The sequence below is a fragment of the Convolutriloba macropyga genome, unplaced genomic scaffold (genome assembly GCF_964194025.1).
Source record: "Convolutriloba macropyga unplaced genomic scaffold, txConMacr16.3 SCAFFOLD_1671, whole genome shotgun sequence".
NCBI lineage: Eukaryota > Metazoa > Xenacoelomorpha > Acoela > Convolutidae > Convolutriloba > Convolutriloba macropyga.
The window spans coordinates 1-22,683 of record NW_027449596.1 but is presented as its reverse complement, the minus strand read 5'-3'; the positions used below and the strand labels follow the sequence as shown (position 1 = coordinate 22,683).

At 38.2% G+C, this 22,683-nt stretch overlaps 1 protein-coding gene across 1 annotated transcript; it reads right to left on the bottom strand.

Moving 5' to 3' along the window:
- Nucleotides 1-4,662: 4,662 nt before the first annotated feature.
- LOC142355174 (uncharacterized) lies at nt 4,663-22,533 on the bottom strand. Its single transcript, XM_075407426.1, has 5 exons — nt 22,324-22,533; nt 10,098-10,297; nt 8,221-8,439; nt 7,787-7,886; nt 4,663-5,083 (listed from the first exon to the last, which is right to left on the bottom strand). Exons 1-5 carry the CDS (start codon nt 22,521-22,523, stop codon nt 4,792-4,794), a joined length of 1,011 nt encoding a protein of 336 aa, XP_075263541.1. The 5' UTR covers nt 22,524-22,533; the 3' UTR covers nt 4,663-4,791.
- Between the last annotated feature and the right edge of the window lie 150 nt (nt 22,534-22,683).

The window sequence follows — 22,683 nt, the reverse complement described above, 5'->3', positions numbered from 1 at the left end:
GTAATGGAGCAATAATTTAGAAGATTGTCTTTAAAAACAGCGACTCTAAAGGCATTTTATAAGAAACTTATATTAACAAACTTTCGAAACTTTTCGGAGAAAAAGCTTACAAATTTTACGGCTTCTTAAAGTTGTTTTCATATTTAGAAACCTTAAAAATGGTAGTGATGATTCCTTTTTAGATTTTTCCTAATTCGGTCCACTAAATGTTAGGCTAATTGAACCGGCCTTAAAAACATGTGAACAATCAAACAGCAGATACAAATGTGAACGTTTAAATGATGTAAGGAATCTATAAGAGCTCATAATTGTTGAATGTTGATCAAGGCATGAACAAGTCACTTAAGCGTAATGACATTTACAAATATAATAAAAGGTAAATGCTTTTTGGTTCAAACCGCCAAAGCTAGATACTTTTTAAACGTGCTTTCACCTCTAATGATTAGCCACTTAAGTCCAAAATTTATATCAGACACTTGTGGTTGTCCTTTCACAGCCTCGCGCGCCTTACTGTGACTTCCTCGGGTCCAAATTTTAGACATTTTCGTTGTTGAAAAGGTAAAAATATAGCTGTGAAATTGCCAGAAAATAGCCGCAATAGCTTCATAGATCTGTAGTCTCAAAAAGAAGGTAAAAAAGACGGACCAAAAAAGAAACTTATTCTTTTCATTAAGGGCTGAGACGTTAATTTTGATTAAGAATCCGTATCAGCAGTATTAAGAATTTACTGCTGTTTCTATTAGCTGCTCTCAAATAACCTTCATTTAGAGTGACACACACCCATTTGACTTTATCTCTTTCAATTAAAGTAAATAAAAGTCAATTTCAAAGTGAGGAAGTCATTTTTGAGAGTGAGGTAAGTCACGTGTGACCAAAATTGAATCACGCGAATGAACAAAAAACTCGCTCCACTAAAAGCGAAAAATGACGTCACGCACGCACTTCAGTTAAAATTGCATGAACGAATGAACAAAAAGCAGATTTCAAGTGGTTGTGACGTCAAATGGTCGTAACAAAAATCTTGACGACGAAATAAATTAAAAAACATAGCAGGACAAGTCCTGATATACAATTCAAAGATTTTTCATTGACTTAACAAACAACTAGACCTTGAACGGACATTGAGTGAATTGAGAAAACCATTTCTAAAAAAAATCAGATTAAAAAAACATAAAAAAACAGAAAATCAATGACAAAATGCTGCTAGGGAGAACAAAAAACCACTAGTGAGATATGTGATTTTGATTCTAACAGAAAACTAGGTCCAGAATGAGCTGTGAATGGATTGGGAAAACTATTTAGAAAAAAATCCGATCCAAAAAATCGCCAAAACAGTAAAAATCAGAGTGAATTTGCCGCATGTGAACAAAAAACCACTACCGAGAAACCGAATTTTTGTTCCAACACCGTTTTCTCACTCTACTTTAAAATTAGAGCGAAAAAATTCACGCCGCAAAACCACTCGCTTTTTTGCTCCATTTCCTGTTTCGGCGTGACCAAATCACCACTCCAATTTGACTTCAAAAATCATGAAAATGTGTGAACAGATCTTAAAAAAAAGACAGCGCCCCAATACAATTCAAATTTTTTGAATTGTAAAAAACCAAGAGAAGGCCAATAATAGCCTCAGCTATTGCTTCCCGGCTATTAAAAAACAATTGGGGCACATTTAACGACAGCCCGGGTCGAAATTTAGCGGTAATGCAACAAGGATCATATATGCTTACATGCAAAACATATCGCATGTTCTAGTACCATCTTTACCCAAAAATCACACGAATAACACCTGACACTATGATTACCAGAAAAGTTGTACTTGGGGCTACCCGGGTACATAGTAAAATGATTCATAGGAATAAAAAAAACTTTATTATCTAAAACACAGAAAATCTATCCGCTAAGATGATACATATCAAGCAATATCATAATATAGAAAAATGAAATACGACAAAACTGAGCCCTGTGAATTTAAAACCAATTTAAGAAATGTTTATTTGATCATTTCGAATTTTTGAACTGTCATAGATCTGTTGGTTGCTATTATTCATAGCTGACCAGGAAGATTCGAATTGCTCTTAAGAAATGTTAAGAATTAAAAAATTCATACCTTCGGTTAGAGCCACCACAACGATCAGAGCAGCAATCAAGACAAGAATTCTCATTTTCGGTTTTTATTTCTTTCTGATGACTTCAGATTTTATCTACTGGTTTTGAAGATTTATATCAAAAATGAATTCTCAATCTCACCAGCTTTCTTTTATAGCTACGATAAACGCCTCCAATAGTAGTACTTAAGTCAAATTCAAAAAGTTCAAACAGCTTGTAAGAGCATTGATTGATATTATAAATCATTGAAGGCGGTTTCGTGAAAGAACAAAATGCCAATTTTTCAGTGCGCTGACATTTAAGAATCTCTTTTTTGTTAGTTTGACCGCTAAACAGCACATTATTTCTCTCACAACTTTCGAAGACTGATTTTAAATTAGCTTTACAATTTGCGTCATTTTGAATAACGCTTGTGATAGCTTTGAACAATTGCTTTAGATGTACTTACAAATTGTAGAATATCTATAACTTTTATGGTATCAAACATATGCCTTCAATTCTGGTCATTTTTATGTAGTACTTCATAAATTTTGAAGCAATTCAAACAGGGGGCATTTAACCATTCAAACTAAGAAACAAACACATGTAACTTTTTGGTATAATTTTTGACAAAAAAAACAGTATACCATCAATTCTTCGTTTACTTTTTCGTATTTTAAAATGACGCATCATTCGACTGAAATTTAAAAACGAAGAGTATGTAAGTAATGAAGCAATAATTTAGAAGATTGTCTTTAAAAACAGCGACTCCAAAGGCATTTTATAAGAAACTTATATTAACAAACTTTCGAAACTTTTCGGAGAAAAAGCTTACAAATTTTACGGCTTCTTAAAGTTGTTTTCATATTTAGAAACATTAAAAATGACAGTGATGATTACTTTGTAGATTTTTTCTAATTCGGTCCACTGAATGTTAGGCTAATTGAACCGGCCTTAAAAACATGTGAACAATCAAACAGCAGATACAAATGTGAACGTTTAAATGATGTAAGGAATCTATAAGAGCTCATAATTGTTGAATGTTGATCAAGGCATGAACAAGTCACTTAAGCGTAATGACATTTACAAATATAATAAAAGGTAAATGCTTTTTGGTTCAAACCGCCAAAGCTAGATACTTTTTAAACGTGCTTTCACCTCTAATGATTAGCCACTTAAGTCCAAAATTTATATCAGACACTTGTGGTTGTCCTTTCACAGCCTCGCGCGCCTTACTGTGACTTCCTCGGGTCCAAATTTTAGACATTTTCGTTGTTGAAAAGGTAAAAATATAGCTGTCAAATTGCCAGAAAATAGCCGCAATAGCTTCATAGATCTGTAGTCTCAAAAAGAAGGTAAAAAAGACGGACCAAAAAAGAAACTTATTCTTTTCATTAAGGGCTGAGACGTTAATTTTGATTAAGAATCCGTATCAGCAGTATTAAGAATTTACTGCTGTTTCTATTAGCTGCTCTCAAATAACCTTCACTTAGAGTGACACACACCCATTTGACTTTATCTCTTTCAATTAAAGTAAATAAAAGTCAATTTCAAAGTGAGGAAGTCATTTTTGAGAGTGAGGTAAGTCACGTGTGACCAAAATTGAATCAAGCGAATGAACAAAAAAACTCGCTCCACTAAAAGCGAAAAATGACGTCACGCACGCACTTCAGTTAAAATTGCATGAACGAATGAACAAAAAGCAGATTTCAAGTGGTTGTGACGTCAAATGGTGGTAACAAAAATCTTGACGACGAAATAAATTAAAAAACAAAGCAGGACAAGTCCTGATATACAATTCAAAGATTTTTCATTGACTTAACAAACAACTAGACCTTGAACGGACATTGAGTGAATTGAGAAAACCATTTCTAAAAATAATCAGATTAAAAAAACAAGAAAAAACAGAAAATCAATGACAAAATGCTGCTAGGGAGAACAAAAAACCACTAGTGAGATATGTGATTTTGATTCTAACAGAAAACTCGGTCCAGAATGAGCTGTGAATGGATTGGGAAAACTATTTAGAAAAAAAATCCGATCCAAAAAATCGCAAAAACAGTAAAAATCAGAGTGAAATTGCCGCATGTGAACAAAAAACCACTACCGAGAAACCGAATTTTTGTTCCAACACCGTTTTCTCACTCTACTTTAAAATTAGAGCGAAAAAATTCACGCCGCAAAACCACTCGCTTTTTTGCTCCATTTCATGTTTCGGCGTGACCAAATCACCACTCCAATTTGACTTCAAAAATCATGAAAATGTGTGAACAGATCTTAAAAAAAAGACAGCGCCCCAATACAATTCAATTTCTTTGAATTGTAAAAAACCAAGAGAAGGCCAATAATAGCCTCAGCTATTGCTTCGCGGCTATTAAAAAACAATTGGGGCACATTTAACGACAGCCCGGGTCGAAATTTAGCGGTAATGCAACAAGGATCATATATGCTTACATGCAAAACATATCGCATGTTCTAGTACCATCTTTACCCAAAAATCACACGAATAACACCTGACACTATGATTACCAGAAAAGTTGTACTTGGGGCTACCCGGGTACCTAGTAAAATGATTCATAGGAATAAAAAAAACTTTATTATCTAAAACACAGAAAATCTATCCGCTAAGATGATACATATCAAGCAATATCATAATATAGAAAAATGAAATACGACAAAACTGAGCCCTGTGAATTTAAAACCAATTTAAGAAACGTTTATTTGATCATTTCGAATTTTTGAACTGTCATAGATCTGTTGGTTGCTATTATTCATAGCTGACAAAATTGCATTATCGCAATCGGATTCATTTTTAAGAGCAGCTTTGATTTGATTTGTATTTGTACACGTGTTTGAGTGTTGTTGATTGCAGTTTTCGTCGTTGTGATCTGGCGAAGTGATATTGGGGGGTGTTCCGTTTCCACCTGTCGTGGTTGTGACTACAGATCTGAAACTGGTGACGCTTATGTCATTTCTCTGCAGTCGGTATCCCATGAACCTGTAAAACATCAGATTTCATGGAAAATGACTGTTATTGCCAAGTATGTTATACCAGCACCTGTAGCTCTTGCTTCACATTTGCTCAATTGATCAATCCGTCACTGATTTTCGGGGAACAAACTTAGCAACCATAAAACGCATTATATGGATTTCATGGACACTTACTTACTTAACATCAAAAAGATAATAAAAATTTTTGAGTTTAGCTGACCAAAGGCCCACCTGCAGTATCAAAACAACGTTTCTGTGCATGAAATGTCAAAATTCTATATCATACTTTTCTCAACTTTTGCAACAAAACACAAAAAAGTGTTGAGGTTTTGTCTCTATTATCCGAACCTATGGATGCTAATTTACTCCAGCATAAAAAAAATCAATTAATCAAAAAAAATTTGTTCAACGATAAAAACCGAAAATGTATGTTGACCAAACAAAACACCAATTAATATCTGTTTTTAATAAATTTTGCTTTTTAACTTGCATTAATACACAAGCATAGCTGCTATCTTGCCAAAATAGCTACGATAGCTTTGTAGATCTGTAGTCTCAAACAATCTAAAAAAACTTTTAAAAATTCTCTTTTTTATTTATTGCTCAGGTGGAAAGTTCTGCTTAAGAATCAGTATAACTTATTGGTTGTATTAGCAGCTTTCAAATCACTTTCAACAGAAGTTTGTCAATTTAAGTAAGGAATTGTGACTTCAAAGACGAAAAAGGCCATTTATGAGAATGACGTAAGCCTGGTGTGATCAAAAACTAACAAGGCTAATGAACAAAAACACTCTACTATGAAAGATAAATGACGTCACACACTCAAGTGACCCGATTTCTATTGAATGAAAGAATAAACAGCAAATTTTAGTGAACTTGATGTCATATGGCTGCAACAAAAATCTCGACGGTGATATAAAAAAACAGTCAGAAAGATTCCTGAAATCTTGAATCGAAAAAAAAAATTGTATAATTAAAAACTCGTTTAAAAATAGCCACACTTATTAAGATGAACAAAAATAGATAGCGTTTAAAAGAATGATTACTGTCACAATCTAACCGGTGGCAAAAATCAAAAAGTCTGCTACCTAATAAAGTATCATCAGACAAATAACATTGAGGTAAACTTTGAAATGAAACAACAACTTAGATCTCAAAGAAACAAGTAATCTTGCCATCGCAGCGCTTCAAAATTGGAAAGTATTTTCTTGTTCTTTGAGACATCCTTGACAAAATGAGATCAAACTGCTGCTAAATTTTATATTATCAGGAAAAAGATTTAAAAAACTCTTGACGAAAATGAGGCGCCAAATGCTAGAATGTGAAGATTACGGACAAAGATTAAACAAAAGTTACAAAAACATATTTTTATTATTTGCAGAGTTGATAACAAAATTAAAATAAAATCAAATTTCAATCCGTAGCAGTGGGAGCTCAGTGAGGAAAATCAAAACAAAAAAATAGAAAAATTGAAGAAAAAACTGCCAAATCAGGTTATTATGTGTTCAATTTTGTAAAACAAATACACCTCACGTCTAGAAGAGATTCAATCAATGCATGAATTGTCAGATGTAAGTTGCTAAATATACTGATTACAAAAAAGTTGTTCAAAGATCCAAAAACAGAATTAAATTTACGAAAGGGCCATAATTTGACCGGAATTTACAGAAGGAAAGAAAAATCAAAAACTTTGGGCCATTTGCGCTCGAAACTTAATATTACGCTCTTAAAAACGCTACAATCATTTCCAGAGGGCTACATGTTGATGCACCACTAAAAAAACTACAAGCAAAAAAAGTTGGGTTAAATAGATGAAAAAAAACTACAGAAAACGATTATCTATATCAGACATTCTATTAAAATTACATTTCATAAATAGTATAAAACTCCTTTACGGAACACAATGCATAATCAAATAACTTTTCTCGCTCAGAAAAAATTCAGTCGAGTGGCAACTTTACTGACTTTAGCTTTCAGGTCAAAGGGCCACCTGAATAAATAGTTCTTCCCCTAAAAAATTAACAAGAAAACCAATACTTCTCTTCGAGTCGTGAAAACCACGAGAAGGTCAATAATAGCTCTACTCAGCTATCTATTTGGGACTGGCTTCAATTTCAATAACAGTTTACACTTGGCCGAATTGTTCGCTGAAATAAAAACTTCGAGGAAATTGGAAACAAAAGGGGTTTTTTTTGGAGGAACTCGCGAGACTAGCATTATCATCCACACCGTTAGAAACGTGCAAAACTACAACTGCATAATGGCTCTTCATTGAAAAAAAAACCTGAAAACTTTTTTCAGTTGACAAGGAAGGATACTACTGATTTATACAAACAATATAGTCTTGCGTTACCAATAAGGGCAACTATGTATATGGTGGCACACGGACCGAGGGCGAATAGGATTTATTTTCCATATTTAGAGAATCAAAGGGTTAAAAACGTAGGCGGTTTCTGTTAACACTTTAGAAAAAGTCAGAAGTCCGAGAAGGCAACTAAAAAAGGGAAGAAACTTAGACAATGCGCGGTAAAAACGTATTTTTAAAGCTTACGCGTTTTCCACAAACATTTCTAAGATTTAAATACAAACTGAATGACTAAGCTGAGCTGCATCGAGATCTTTGTGTTTGACTGCTTTTTACCCTTGATTCTGAAATGACCGATAATTAACTATCACTTGAGTTCCTAAATATTGAAGTCCCTCAAATTACCTGTTTTGTTTTTGTTTTCTGAAGATACAGACGAGATATGAACCGAGTATGAAGACACAAACTGAGCTGATCAGAAGTACACACACGACTAACAACACCTCTGAAACCAACAAACAAATAATCAGATAAATAAGGAGGACTAGCATTTAGAATATGATACCTTATATCACGTTCACTGCAGTGATCTAGGTTCTATTCAAAGGGGGGGGGGGGGCAATTTTTGAAAAGACCCCACTGCAGTAATCTTAAGTTGCTTCGAAAATGAGAGTATCACAGTGAAAGATTTTTCTTCAAGTATGAGTGCCATCTTTTAGTTCAAAATAAACGAAACTTTTGGCGGTGAGAATTTAAGATCACTATTATGTAAAAATTTGTTTTTCTTTTTGAAAAATGTTGACTGAAAAAGCAGCAAAATATATTCGTCAGCATCTAACCGGCAGAAGTAAAATAAACTTCAAATGGTGTGATTGGCATCGGACATGCTCTGAGACAACTGGAGTCCACTTGATACGATTCTCCATTTAGAAAGATGCTGGAGAGAGCTTCTGATTGGATGGAATCCCAGTAGCAGTTAGTGAGGCGATATAATTGGCTGCTGTTTGAACCAATCAGATTGAAGAGGAACGACTGAGAAATACAGTCGACGCGTAATTCTGAAACGCGTCAAAGGATATTCTGATATAATTCTGATCTCAAGCTATTTTTTTTTCTCCGAACATATTAAATATTAATATAATTGAATGGTTAAAATTTACATACATTTAGAATAATCAGAATTGTATACTGAAATAATCAAAAATATACATGAATCTACTAATGAACTTCTCGTTATTGATTGATATTAGCCATTAAGCTGTTCGTTCCTGTATATAAAAGTAGGAAGCGAATGACCCTACTTGTCTGTCTATTGGTATATTTTCCTGCTGACATTGCAAGAACTCTGTTAAATATCTTTTGAAAAGTAATTTCCCGCTTCGCTCTTACATTAAAAAGAATAAACTACAACTTCTGAATGCTCTTCAAAATCAAAGATCTTTTACTCTGCTTAGTATGCTTTTGTGTTCTTATTACCAGTCGTTTTGCGCGCTTGTTCTGTTGTAACTGTAAGCGGTTTGCGCATTGTTCAAAGGTCTCTGATGTACCTTACTGACTCTAGTTTGTGCGAAGTTTCATCAGACTAAACTACAAAATACTTAATTCAGCTGGTAGGAAAAGCGATACTTACGACTCATATAACAAACTTTTATGCCCCAATCAATCCGTCGATTTAAACGCCGCAAAATCTCTGTTAAAAATATTTGTAAAAAAAAACTCTACTGAATGAAAGATGAAAAAGGAATAAAGATTTGAAAAAAAGCCGCCCTATTTAAAAAGGTATGCGATTTCTTACCAGACATAGAGCGCGAATACCAGCCGCAATTTTTCATTAAACCAAAAATTTTGGGCCACGTGTATTGTTAAATAATGACAGCTCTCAGCAGATTGTTTTACATTCCCGTTAAAAGTAACTTTTGGTTCTACTTCATCCTTGTAAAGAAAAAAGTAGCTCTGTTTTATCAGCAATCAAAGTCAATTGATTTTTGTTCAAGTACCTACAGTAAAATACTGTCAATTTTGTTACCACTCTTTTCTTCTGGTTCATATCGAAATACTATACTGGTATCGTCTGCAAATTGTATTTTTTATAGACAGCTACAATATTTTGTTATAAAAACTTGTTTACATGAAAATGGGTGCGCAAATATATGCTTGTTGGATGATGGTTAGTAAAGCCTGATAAAAGGAGGGGCTATCAATTGCATAAACTTTTGGTTTAAACTTGGATTTCAAATTCTATTTTTTAAGGCGTTCTGATTCATGGCAATCTCTTCATGGTTTGGTTAAAATTTTAATTTTAACACATGAATTTATATACAGTTAAATAAATATATACCGGCATACAAACGAGTTCGTTAAAAAGCGTTTAAAACCTTTGTCAAACATTGGTCAGCATTGCAGTAAAAGACGAATTATTTCACAAAGATTTGATAGCGACTGATGAAAACAAACAAACACAAGTCGAGCTCCGACCTTGCCAGAATCGTAAATAAAATTCTCTGGTACAATTCACTTTCGAAAAACAACCCACGGAAAAACTCCCTCTGACTTTAAGATAGGAAATAAATCTCCACAGAAATAACCCCCCCCCCATCTCCCCCACTTGACTAAAAACGAGCTGCGCTGTTAACTAGTGGATACTCCAAAGGATTATCCAATAAAGATAAAAATGAGGCTATACAGCAGAAAAAAAACTTTCAATATTTCAACTAACCCTGAATGTTTTGGTGTGTGAACAAAGTACCATTTTGTGCACAGTGTGATAACATGGATATCTCAATCTGCGAGTGAAGTTGTTGAAGCCAGACATCTTCATTAGAGTACCACTGGTCACCACACAAGTCCACATTGACCAGTCGCAACATTAAGTCTGGGTGCAGGTACTTGTAAGAAGGGCACGCATTCACTCCCGACCTTGAAAACAAATATGTTCGGACTAGCATCTCTCATTGAGTTACAAAATGATTCATAAAACATTATCCTAGTCGTCTAACCAATATCTTGTTTGGTCAATTCTTTTTTAAAAAAATCTTGTAAACTAGTAAACTACATCAAATTATTTATAATCTTCATTACGCGCTAGCGCCTCTAAATATAATCATGATTGCGCTCATTTGGCAACAAAAGACAAAGATAATGTATAATTAGCAAATGGTATAATTGATTATTCCTTTGTCGCCGTATGCCACACTGGGAGCACAAATGGAAGAGATCTGGCTAGGTTGTTCGCAAAAGATTGACATTATATTCGCAACATAAATTTAGACCTGTATTGGTCTGGGGTGTTAGTAACTAAATAAATCTAAGCGAGAATATTAACCAATCAGAATCGAGTATTTAAATTACGTATAGAATTGCGTCTAATATACATAAAAAGTTCCGGAAAAGTTCGTATAACCTAATTTTAAAAAAATAATACCATGATATGTATCGAATAAGGCGGTTTTAGGCTTAAAATTTTTAGGTTCTCCAGACGATTGTTGATCGATTATGAACTGATTCTGACGTCAAGGACATCAGACAAAAAACCAGTAAAAGAGCATCAAAAACCTTGCCGTCTAAACTCTCACTTGTTGCTATGATCGTACGGATGCTTATACGTGTTGCTAATGCCTATACGTTTTGCCGATAATACGTTAACTTATCGATCTTTGCTTTATATAGACGTTGCTTCATGATGATTTATAGTCGATTTTGATCGTTTGCTACATAATACGAAAAGATTGAATTGAAACTCCAAAACGGTAGAATGTTTTACTTCTCAGCTATATTTTGGTACCGCTCCCGATTTACGAACACTTTCTATTAAACATTTGTGCAAAGATTTCCGTTCAATTTGTAAACCGTAGCAAAGTTTGTGTGTGTTAATCAACCTACACAGAGATACTACAGCGAACTGCGGCTACACCGGCTAATCTCCTTACTGTCTATAGAGCGAAAGCGAATTACTAGTCAAAGTTATCGACACGATGTCGAGATTTACTGTTGAAAAGTGAGTGCAAGACAATGACGTTGTGGTCTCGTATCCCATTTGAAACAAGCGCACTTTCATCCCAGCAGTTCTGAAGCGAGCGAAGTTGTCCCTCATTATTTTATCTTTCCTCATTTCCACCGATTGAGCGCCGCCAACACAACGAGAGAGACAGTGGCAGAATTGACTCCTCAGGGGCGCAGTGGGGGAGTGTTGCCTGCATTAGGAGAGGAACAACAGAAGCTGGCAGTTGGAGATTGGGTGCTGATATCGAGCAACGAGGATAGAGCGAAATCGCCCAAAGAGAACACGGAGAATGAGCAGAGGCCATGATACCTACATTGGACCAGAGAGCTAGGTCAAGTACAGCAGAGTTTGATGAACAAAAATGAAACGTTTGTTAGTTTCAATTCTCCAGTAAATTAATGTGAATTCAGACGGCAAAAAAGAAACCCAACCCCTAACGGAAACTTTGATAAATATTTAGAGATATAGTGCGTTAACAAGATCTCTAACGGTATTGGCTTAATTTATGGATAATCGGTCACCAATAACCCTCACAGTTGATTTTTTTTTGAGTTTAAAAACCCTGAGGCTCAGAGTTAGAGCAAAGCCTCTGAAAATCACATACCTTTCTCCGCCAGATTGTAAAGAAAAGCAAGTAGTACTATCTTGACAAGTCTCAGCGAAATAGAATATTTTTTAGAAAAGGGAGCTGAGAAACCTCTGTTTTTACTTAGACAGAAAGTATTACAAATCTTTTTCCGCCAGATTGTAAAGAAAAGCAAGTAGTACTATCTTGACAAGTCTCAGCGAAATACAAACGTTTTTGGAGAAGGGAGCTGAGAAACTTTTTTAAGAGAAAAAAAAACATCGATTTTGAAAATTTTCGGTCGAAAGTTGGGAAATTCAGACAAATTGGTCCATTACGGCTACATAGCTAAAAATTGACCTTAGATATGAGAAAAAAAATGTGAGCACATAATGCTAAATTGTTCAATTTTGAAAATCTTTGGTCAATTTTGAGGCAAATCAATAAATTTAGAAAATCAATACCGAATATTGATAAATCGTACTTTCAAGCTTAAAACCGTCCAGTTTACTGGATTACCGTTCCGTAATCAAGAATTTGCAAAAAATTGACCAAAATTTGAAAAAAATTGGACAAATGCATCAAATTTTGACAAATTTGTCAAAAAAAAAATTTCCAGCAAGAAGGTCCGTTAATTGAGTGAAACTTATTACACAGAAAAAGTTGTGAAAATTTTCACAACCTCCGGCCTACAAAAAATTATCGAATTCCTATATTTTTTCTCGTCAATCGTTTATATACCGTTTTTTGTCCGCGTTCTTTTCGTTCTTTAACTTTCCAATTCTCCGTGTTCCGTTTTTTTTTCCAATAACGTCGCTCTCCCAAAACTTCGCTTTTCGTTTTCTTCGCTACTTTTCCGATGTTCGATGTAGTATGTCATATGTGATGAAGTATGTTGTTGCTTTTGCTGTAGTATGTTGAGTATGCTAGTATGCTGGTTTGTTGTTTAGGTCTTATAGCTTTCTAGGGTGTGACTTAAGTTTATTCTCGAGTTACGGCTGGATTGTCCTGGACTTCTTCAACTTTACTAATTTACTAGCCCCCCTGTTGTAGTATATTAGTTTTTGCTGCTGTATATTTGCGTGTAACTGTATGATTGTTAGTTGGTTTGGTTTGTTGCCTTCTAGGGTGTGACTTAAGTTTATTCTGGAGTTACGGCTAGATTGTCTCTTAACTTTTCCAGCTTTCATAGACTACAAAAGCGCTGCATATTACTTAACTTTTGCTGTAGTTTGTTTAATATTGTTGGTATGCTGATCGGTTGTTTAGGATTGAATATTGCTAGGGTGTGACTTAAGTTTATTCTGGAGTTACGGCTAGTAAATTTCTTGCTCCTTTCATCCATTTAGCATACTACTGCTTTGCCGTAAATTAGTTCGTTATTTGTTTATATTGAGACCCATAATGACTCGTGCTAGTTTGTCTCTTGCAGTAGCATCTCTCCTCCTCCCTAGGGTGTGACTTAAGTTTGTTCTGGAAATACGGCTAGTTTGTTTGGTTGAGTTTGCTGCTGGGGTCTGCTAGCATAGTGTTTCCCGACCTCCCCGTTCGCTGTTTAATCGTCTCCCGCCTGTTCCGTCCCGCCTTCCCGCTTCGTTGCACGTTACTCGCCCAACGCCTCTGTTCTGTCCGTCTCGTTTCCCGTTTCTTCGTGCGTCGCTCGTTCAGCGTTTCCGTCCCGTCCGTTGCGTCGCCCGTTTACTACCCGCGTTTTCGCCAGTTCCGTTCCGTTCCCTGTTGCGTTGCGCGCCGTTCGCCCGTCCTTCCCGCCCCGTCCGCTTCGGTTCCCGTTTCGTCGTGTTTCGTCCACCCAGTCCTCTTTCCACGGTTGCCTGTATTCCTGTTTAGTCTCACGTTGCTTTCAAGCACGTTAGGCGCCCTCTCCACTTTGTTACTCACTTTCGCCGAGTAATTCATTACTCGGTAACTTCTTTTCTGCTCTTCGACGTCTTGATTATTAAGTCGTCGTCATTTGGGTTCGGTATAACCCTCATTCCACGTGTTTGGTTGAAAGTTACTCTACGTTGATAAATTAACCATTTCAAAATCATGGCCGAACAGCAAGAAAAAATGAAAAAGCTCTTTAATGCAAGATCTAATCTAGAATCTGACTTATGTAACATCCATAAGGACATCACAGATGCCATAGATCGTCAAGATAGGAAGGTTAAAGTTGAACGCTTGGTTTCTAAGTTGAAGGATGTTTTCAGTAAACTAGTGCAGAAGAATGAAGAACTATTTGACTTAGCCAGTAAAGCGGAGAACCCAGATTCAATCTACCCTGTCCTTGAGCAATGGTTGGATGATGTAACCAAGAACAATGATAAATTCTTGCTTGCGGCTAGAAGCTATATTGACTCAATTGCTGACCGAGACACCGTATGTGAGGGCGTTAATCCTCAAGGCCAATCTAAGAGAAGTTCACGCCGGACAACATCATCAATGTCTAGCCAGCGTAAACATGAATTTCTCATCGCAAGACTAAAACGCGAAGAGGCCGAGAAACAAGAACAAGCTGCCATGCGCCTCGCTAAACAAAAACACGAAATTGCCATGAGAAAAAAGGAGCTTGAAATACAAATGGAACAGATGGCACTTCAAGAATTGGAGGAAGACCACCGCCAGCGTGTTGCAGCAGCTAAATTAGATGAGGCTGATTTAATGGATAATCATTCATTGTTTAGTCACCACTCAAGTGAACTGAATTTGTTTAAAGATAGGGGATCAGATAGAAGTCAGGGACTTGTTGAGGATTGGGTAAATTCGTTTCCAGCAGATAATTCAAGTGAGTTAAACTTTTCTCGTCCTGGTTCAGCAACCGCCGACCCTCCTGTTAAAGATACTTCCCCTAGTAATCCTCCAGAAAACCCAAGTAATGTTTCCGATAACTTACATCATCTTGAAATGCTTTCTCAGTACACACGGCCAAGAGTTGCAATTTCTGTTGCCCAGCAGGAAGCTTTGTATCGGGAATATCTCCAGGCTCAACTGCAGCAATCACTCATTGGTCAAAGGGCACATAGTCCCTCAGGCAGTGGTGAAGTGAAGCAAGTACCAGTCGACGTACAAAATGTCGCACTCCCACCACCTCAACCACCTATGCAACCTCCCCGGCCACCGACGCCCGTTATGGCACCAACGAACTCCATTTTTGTACCTGATTTTTCAACAAACCCACAAGTAAATCAGTTCTTGGGTCCGAAAAAATCCAGTGTGCCTTGCAAATTACATGTCAATGCCTCATGTTCAACAACAACAGAATCTAACTCAAAGTAACATTCCACACCAAACACAAGTCCCTATTGCCCATTCCCCGCATAAGGTCCCTCCACCTCTAAGCCCACTCGTGAACCCGCCTCCCGTGTTCCCATCTCAACATCTATTTATTCCTCAGCCTCCCGTGATTCCGTCGCCCCTTCCAGCGAGCACAGAAACATACTTACCCGTCCCCAACATTCCACAACAAAACATTGTCCATTCACCTCAAGCCCGCCTGTTACCATGCCCTACCGCACCCAAACTTCCCCTTAACCGTAACCCCGATTTAAATTTGTGGCGTTTTCCTCAGAATATTCTCCCAAACGTAAACCAGGCGAAAAATAATGCAACCGTCTATAACAACGTTCAATCTAACCTACCCCCAAGCACAGCTAACCCCACCATCAGCCATCCCATCTTGCAAATGAGTGCACAACATAATCCAAATAGCAACTACGCAGCTAACTGTAGCATCCCTGTTAACCCCTTTAGTACAACTACTAACATCGCGCCACCTTTCGTCACGCCGGTTATACATCCAACATACGGGCATACTGCTCCGATACCATTGTGTTGGGGTGGCCCACCGCATCCCACGCCTCCAGCGCCAGCATCTAAAAATGCAAGCTTGATTAAGGCATTCACTGACGCCTTATCTAGCAAGAGGAATAACCCACTACCCGAATGGAAGTTGTCACAATACAGTGGGGATCCTCTACAGTGGCACGCGAATGGTATGGTCAATTTAAAAGCGCAATGGACTCTCAGTCCTTAACTGATGATGTAAAATTGACATACCTTAAGACCCTCATAACAGGTAAAGCTAAAACAGCTATAGCTGAGTTCACCTACTGCGGCGCAATGTACAAAGACGCACTGAGGACCTTAGAACGTAAATTTGGCCAACCACAGGCGGTTGTAAGTGCACATTTGGACAAACTCAACAGCTTTCCACCACTGAAGATGCACAATAGCGATAACATCATTAACTACTCGGGGTGTATTTCAAGTCTTGTCGGGGTATTTAAATCGCTGTCATACGATTCGGAATTAAAGAGTGCTGCGCTTCTCAACACTGCCGTACAGAAGCTACCACCCAACATGAAGGAGTCATGGTCACTCTTCACGGTCAAAAAGCATTGGGTGAAACCTACTCTTCTTGATTTCAACGATTGGTTAAAAGAGAAGGCCGAAGCGCACAATTTAATGAAGAATACCGCAACTAAAGCAAGGACTGAAGACACCAACAACTCAGTAACAAGATCAAAAGTTGCTTCAAAGGCATTTGCTGCAAATACGCAACAGAAGAGTAACCCTAAGCCGCAACAGAGATCTCCGTCAACATCAATCTCTAGTTGCATTATATGCAAAGGCAGCCACCGGTTGTGGGAATGCCGTGTCTTTAAGGAAAAGACCCCCACGCAGAGAGCCAAGGTCGTGGCTGAGGCAAAGCTCTGTTTCTCTTGTTTGCGTGATAAACACATGTTTAGGCAATGCCCAAGTCCCCGTAAATGTAGGAAAAATGGTTGCAACAGCTCCCATAACACCTTACTTCATGAAGCTGAAAGGGTTTTTCCAGCTAAATCCTCAACAAACAACATCATCGCTACTTCGAAGTCAAACGCAGGTACAAGTAGGCCATCTACGGGTCAACAGCAACCAAACAAAACAACCACTTTGTCTTCCGTGACGGATGCTAAAGGCCTCCTTCAGGTCACGGAACTGAAACTTACTAATTCTTCTGGCACTAGTACTACGGCGTTGGTTTTATGCGATACCGCTGGCAGTAACTCTTGGGTGTCCGATAGTCTCGCAGCTAGACTCGGTTTGCAGGTTACCGCATTAAAACTGACCGTCAAGGGTATAAACACGGAAGAACTCATAGACACAAAGGTGGTTCAATTGACTGTGACACCTCATAAAGACCAAGACTTTGAAGCTTTCACTGTGCGTCCCTACGTGAGAGAAACAAAAAACGTAGGTTCTGACATCATTGACGTCAAGTCCATGCAAGAAACTTACCCACCTTTGGCAGTTCTAGATCCAGTAAAATATAGCTATGGAGAAATTGAGATGATACTTGGATAGGATGTCTACCATGCCATCCGCCCGTTAGAGTATTTTTCATCCGACGAAAAGTGCTCACCGTTCGCTGTCCGCTTGCCCATAGGTTGGGTTTTAAGTGGCCCACTCCCGTCAAGTTCAACTTTAGTCTCGGTGTGTTTCAAAGCCAATATTGAACAGGATTTTGAGTTAGCTTGTCAGGTTAAATCTTGGTATGATATGGAATCGTACGGCGCGTTCAAGCAAGTTGACCCACGATTCGCAGCGGATGCTCGCGCGCAGGAAATACTTGAAACAACAACCTTCCATAACGGCCAAAGATACGATGTCGGTATGTTATGGGCTGATGACAACACCCAGCTCCCGAATAACTACTTTTCGTCACTGGTACAGCTCAAGTCTCTCGAAAAGCGGCTATCGAGAGATACATCGTTGAAAGAAACTTATGCCAATACCATCCGTGAAGGCTTGGAAAAAGGTTACTTGATTACAGTCCCTGATGCTCAACGGTCGGATAGAGAGTGGTACCTACCACACCATCCCGTAATCAATCCGAACAAACCGGGAAAAGTGCGTAGGGTATTAAATGGTGCAGCAAAGTTCCACGGTACTTCTTTGAATAAATCTTTTCTCACTGGCCCCGACCTGCTCCAAAACCTAATCCACGTACTACTTAGGTTCCGTCAACATCAGTTTGCCGTGTCCGCAGATATCGAGGGTATGTTCCTCCAAGTGGGTGTCTCTGGTTGGGACCAGCCATCACTGCTTTTTTTGTGGCGGGAGGACCCCACAACAAATGTTGTAGTGTATCAATACACGCGCCATATATTCGGGGCTAAAGACTCGCCCACATGCGCTAACTATGCACTGAAACGCACGGCCCAAGACAATGTTAATCAGTACCCGGAAGCAACCAAAGCCGTCCTAGAAAACTTCTACAGGGACGATTACTTGGATTTGGTGGAGTCACCTGAGAGGGCTCTCAAAAGATCGAAGGAGTTGGTACATCTTCTCCATCTAGGTGGGTTCAAGCTTACTAAGTTTTTAAGCAATGTACCAAATCTGGCTGATCGAATTGATGGGTCAACTCAGTCTACCGAACCAAAAGTAATTGCCTCATCTAAGGAGGATTCTTCGCACGTGCTTGGGTTGAAATGGGATCACAGCAATGATACTCTAGTTGTGAGTTGGGGTACCTCCAGTACTGTAACTAAGTCTTTAACACAACGCTTGGCATTGAGCCTAGTGTCTAAGGTGTTTGATCCCATCGGCCTAGTGGCACCATTTACTGTTGGTGCCCGATTGTTACTAAAGGACATCTGGCGTGTCAGCGGGCAGCACTGGGATGAAGAATTACCAAAAGACACGGTTGAAAGGTTCCTCGAATGGAGTGTAGAACTACCCAAGCTTGCAGAAATCACTATACCGAGGAGCTACTTTTCGGGAAACTTTAAACACCTGGAACTACACATGTTTGGCGTTAGTTCCCAAGAAGTCTTCAGCGCTGTTGCATTTCTCCGAGCTCAAGTAAACACTTCTAGTGGGCCAAAAACAGAGCTTGCATTTGTCCTGGGTAAAGCTCGTGTAGCACCTATGAAGGTGATGACAATTCCAAAGCTAGTGCTGCAAGCTGCTTTACTGTCCGCTCGGTTGAAACAAGATATCTGTCGAGCCCTTACTGTGCATGTCAACAAAAATTATATGTGGACCGACAGCACTACTGTCTTGCAGTGGCTCAACTCCACAAGCAAGCAGCCAATATTTGTTGCAAACCGCGTATGTATGCGAGATTTTAGAACACACTAGCGTTGACGAATGGAACCACGTTGCCTCAAGCGATAATCCAGCAGATGCCGGTACTCGTGGTATGTCCGCTGAGGTTTTGCAATCAAGTAGCTGGGTGAGGTGTCCAAATTTCCTAAGAGCCAAGGAATTCCCGTTCGAACCAAGCACCGAAGTAGTTAAAACATCAAACATGGTATACTAACTAAGAAAACTGACGAAACAAATACATCATTGGCTGCATCTGTAACCAAGTCAACTAAGGAACCGCCCCCGCAACTAATTCCCTTCGATAAGTACAGTTCTTATCAGAAGTTGCTACGGATAACAGCGTACGCAGTGCGCTTGTTACCTTCTCACGAATGTTACCGTAACGTCAATGGTAGCATCATAGACCCCACGGAGCTTGACGAAGCCGAGCGTCATCTCCAATATCTTGTGCAAGGGGAGTCATTCAATGCAGAGAGAACAATTCTCCTCGAAAACAAACCCGTTAAACGGAGTAGCCGCATTGCTCCGTTATCTCCCTTTATTGGGCCAAATCGTCTAATCCGATCGGCCGGCCGCATCAAACGGTTGGTCGAAGTTGACTTTGATGTAAAACATCCAATCGTTCTTGACGCACGCCATGCATTTGTAAAGTTGTTCCTCCGGCACACCCACCTTAAACATCATCATCAAAGTATTGACTACCTGAGGGCTAAAATGCAAGAACGTTATACCATCCTTAAGTTACGATCCTCACTGCGTTCAATTAAATCCAACTGCGTCACGTGCAGAATGTTCCGCGCTGCCACTATTCAACCCATTATGGCTGACCTCCCAGTAGAAAGACTCGCATACCAGTCTCCTCCCTTCACGAACCAGTCACTTTTTGTCTGGTCGAACATGCACTTAATTCACGTCCGCTAACGCCCGTAAACGCCGACCCGTCCGACCTAGGCGCATTAACACCTAATAACTTTCTCCTCGGTAACCAAGCACGTAGTCTCCCGTCCATCATTGGCGTAGATGAGTTTGATCACCGTAAACGTTACGCCCCCGCGCAGTCTTACGCTAACGCTATTTGGTCTCGTTGGATCAAAGAATACGTACCGGCGCTGAACCGACGTTCCAAGTGGCAGACGCCTGCCGAGCATCACCTTAAGACCAGTGATTTGGTCTGGGTAGTTGAAGAGACCAACCCAGGGGGTTACTACCCCACTGCTCGGATCACTGAACTTCGTTACGGTTCCGACAGCGTCGCACGCTCCGCCGTATTGCGCACGTCCTCCGGATCGCTCGTTCGCCCGCTTGTAAAATTAGTACCAATTCTCCCAGCATCTTCTTCTGGACCGGAGGATGTTAGTAACTAAATAATTCTAAGCGAGAATATTAACCAATCAGAATCGAGTATTTAAATTACGTATAGAATTGCGTCTAATATACATAAAAAGTTCCGGAAAAGTTCGTATAACCTAATTTTTAAAAAATAATACCATGATATGTATCGAATAAGGCGGTTTTAGGCTTAATATTTTTAGGTTCTCTAGACGATTGTTGATCGATTATGAACTGATTCTGACGTCAATGACATCAGACAAAAAACCAGTAAAAGAGCATCAAAAACCTTGCCGTCTAAACTCTCACTTGTTGCTATGATCGTACGGATGCTTATACGTGTTGCTAATGCCTATACGTTTTGCCGATAATACGTTAACTTATCGATCTTTGCTTTATATAGACGTTGCTTCATGATGATTTATAGTCGATTTTGATCGTTTGCTACATAATACGAAAAGATTGAATTGAAACTCCAAAACGGTAGACTGTTTTACTTCTCAGCTACATGGGGTGAAGATTGGAGGATAAACGGTTTTGTACCCCTGTGGGTACTTTCTTCAGTGAATCAAACTAGATCACTGTTTTTAAGGTTTGCCACGCCTCTGCTACTTAGATCAGAGCAGGAGGAAAAATGTGTTCAGGACAATTTAAAACTGTGGTGTGGATTAATACAAGTAACTTAACTTCTCTGACTTGTAATTTCACCAAAACTTTGAAAAAAAAAACGGAACTTGGCTGAATTATATGTGTTTTTGATATCAGGCTTTCTCTGTGGTAAACTAATTGCTCTAACAAACTAGCTATCAAATCATATAAACTAATTTCAAAAAATTTAAGAAAACAAAATTACTGAAGACAAATCCAGTCTTGAAAAAACGTTGGCGTTAAAATTCGAATAAACAAAATGTAACCTCACAGAAGATTTCAACAGTTTCAACTATTCTTCCCGAGCAAAATCAGTGTGAAAAGTGAAATGTTAAAAATTAAAACCCCAATAACTCCTCGAACGGGACAAATTTTTGAACAAAAAAACCGCTTCAATTTTACACTCTACGCTGGACGGGCCACTTAGAACTTTCTACGATAAATATATTGATCGGGTATATTTAACCGTATGGTTATAATCTTAATTTACTGGTTGCAAAAAAAAGAAGCTGAGTGAAAAAATGCAGGGCCCTTTTTGATTTACTTGATTATTAAAACGAAAAAAAGACAAATAGATTTAAATTATAACATATCATGCAGATTGCCAAAAAATAGCCGCAGTTGATTCCATTAACCCCGATTAGATTGAAGTAAACATAAAATGAGATAAAATTGATAGTTTTCCTGAAAATATCAATTACGAGTTATTTTGATTGGATTAAGTAGTTAGGTTTATTGGTGTTTCTCAATGCGACTTACATCAAAAATAACAAAAAACAATACCTACAAAAATGATGAATAAACGGCGAAAGTGGGTTAAGAGAATCATTTAATTGATAAAGCAAAAAAGAAGCGCAGTATCAGCCGAATGAAATGATAAGACTATTAATAACGGGAAAATAATACAAATGGTGATTTCCCCAGTCGAGACAGAATGTTATCTTGCGATATCTTTCGAGATTAATCGCAAAATTGGTTATGTGGCTTCAAAAATTAAGAGCCAGCGTCCCTACTTTTAATTAATAGAATTTACCTTCAATTTGTAGAATTCGGCGACAACGGACACAGACATTTTTAATTACCAATTAGAACAATCCTTTCCTTTGTCTTTGTTGCCATTTCCTATACTTTAAAAAACTTTTTATTACACGTATTAAGATACGTCTTGAGGAACTAAGTAGATTAGATGAAGCGTATGGTGTACTTTATTTGGTGGGGGTGCTTGATCGTATTTGAACACAAGAACATTAAAAAAAATTTTTTCAGAGTGAAGCAAAGAAATCTGTTCTAATTTATAGCATTTACCTGCTACTCCTGGTATCATTAAATTGGGACGATATTGGGGTGGTTGATGAGGGTGGTGTTGGCGTGGGTGGAGTGAGGATGAAGGCAGCATTGTTCCTGGGAGGGTGGAAGTGGGAACACCTACTCACAGACACACTCAAAGGTTTCAGCAGATCGCGCATGGACCACAGAACCTTCTCACGTGAGTATTCGAACGACATCGGTATCGATACGCTGAAAAAAGAAATTTGATCTTTTCCATTTGTGTCACCTAAACTATGATATATATATATCTATATATATATATATATATATATATATATATATATATATATTTATATATATATATATATATATATATATATATATATATATATATAT

Bases quoted from the DNA above. Each gene is read 5' to 3' on its own strand.
- LOC142355174 (XM_075407426.1), bottom strand. From the start codon at position 22,523: ATGTCGTTCGAATACTCACGTGAGAAGGTTCTGTGGTCCATGCGCGAT. The intron at 10,298-22,323 runs GTAAATGCTATA...TTTGTTTTCAAG, and splicing joins AATGATACCAGGAGTAGCAG to GTCGGGAGTGAATGCGTGCC. The intron at 7,887-8,220 runs GTTAGATGCTGA...TGTTGGTTTCAG, and splicing joins AGTTTATTTTACTTCTGCCG to AGGTGTTGTTAGTCGTGTGT.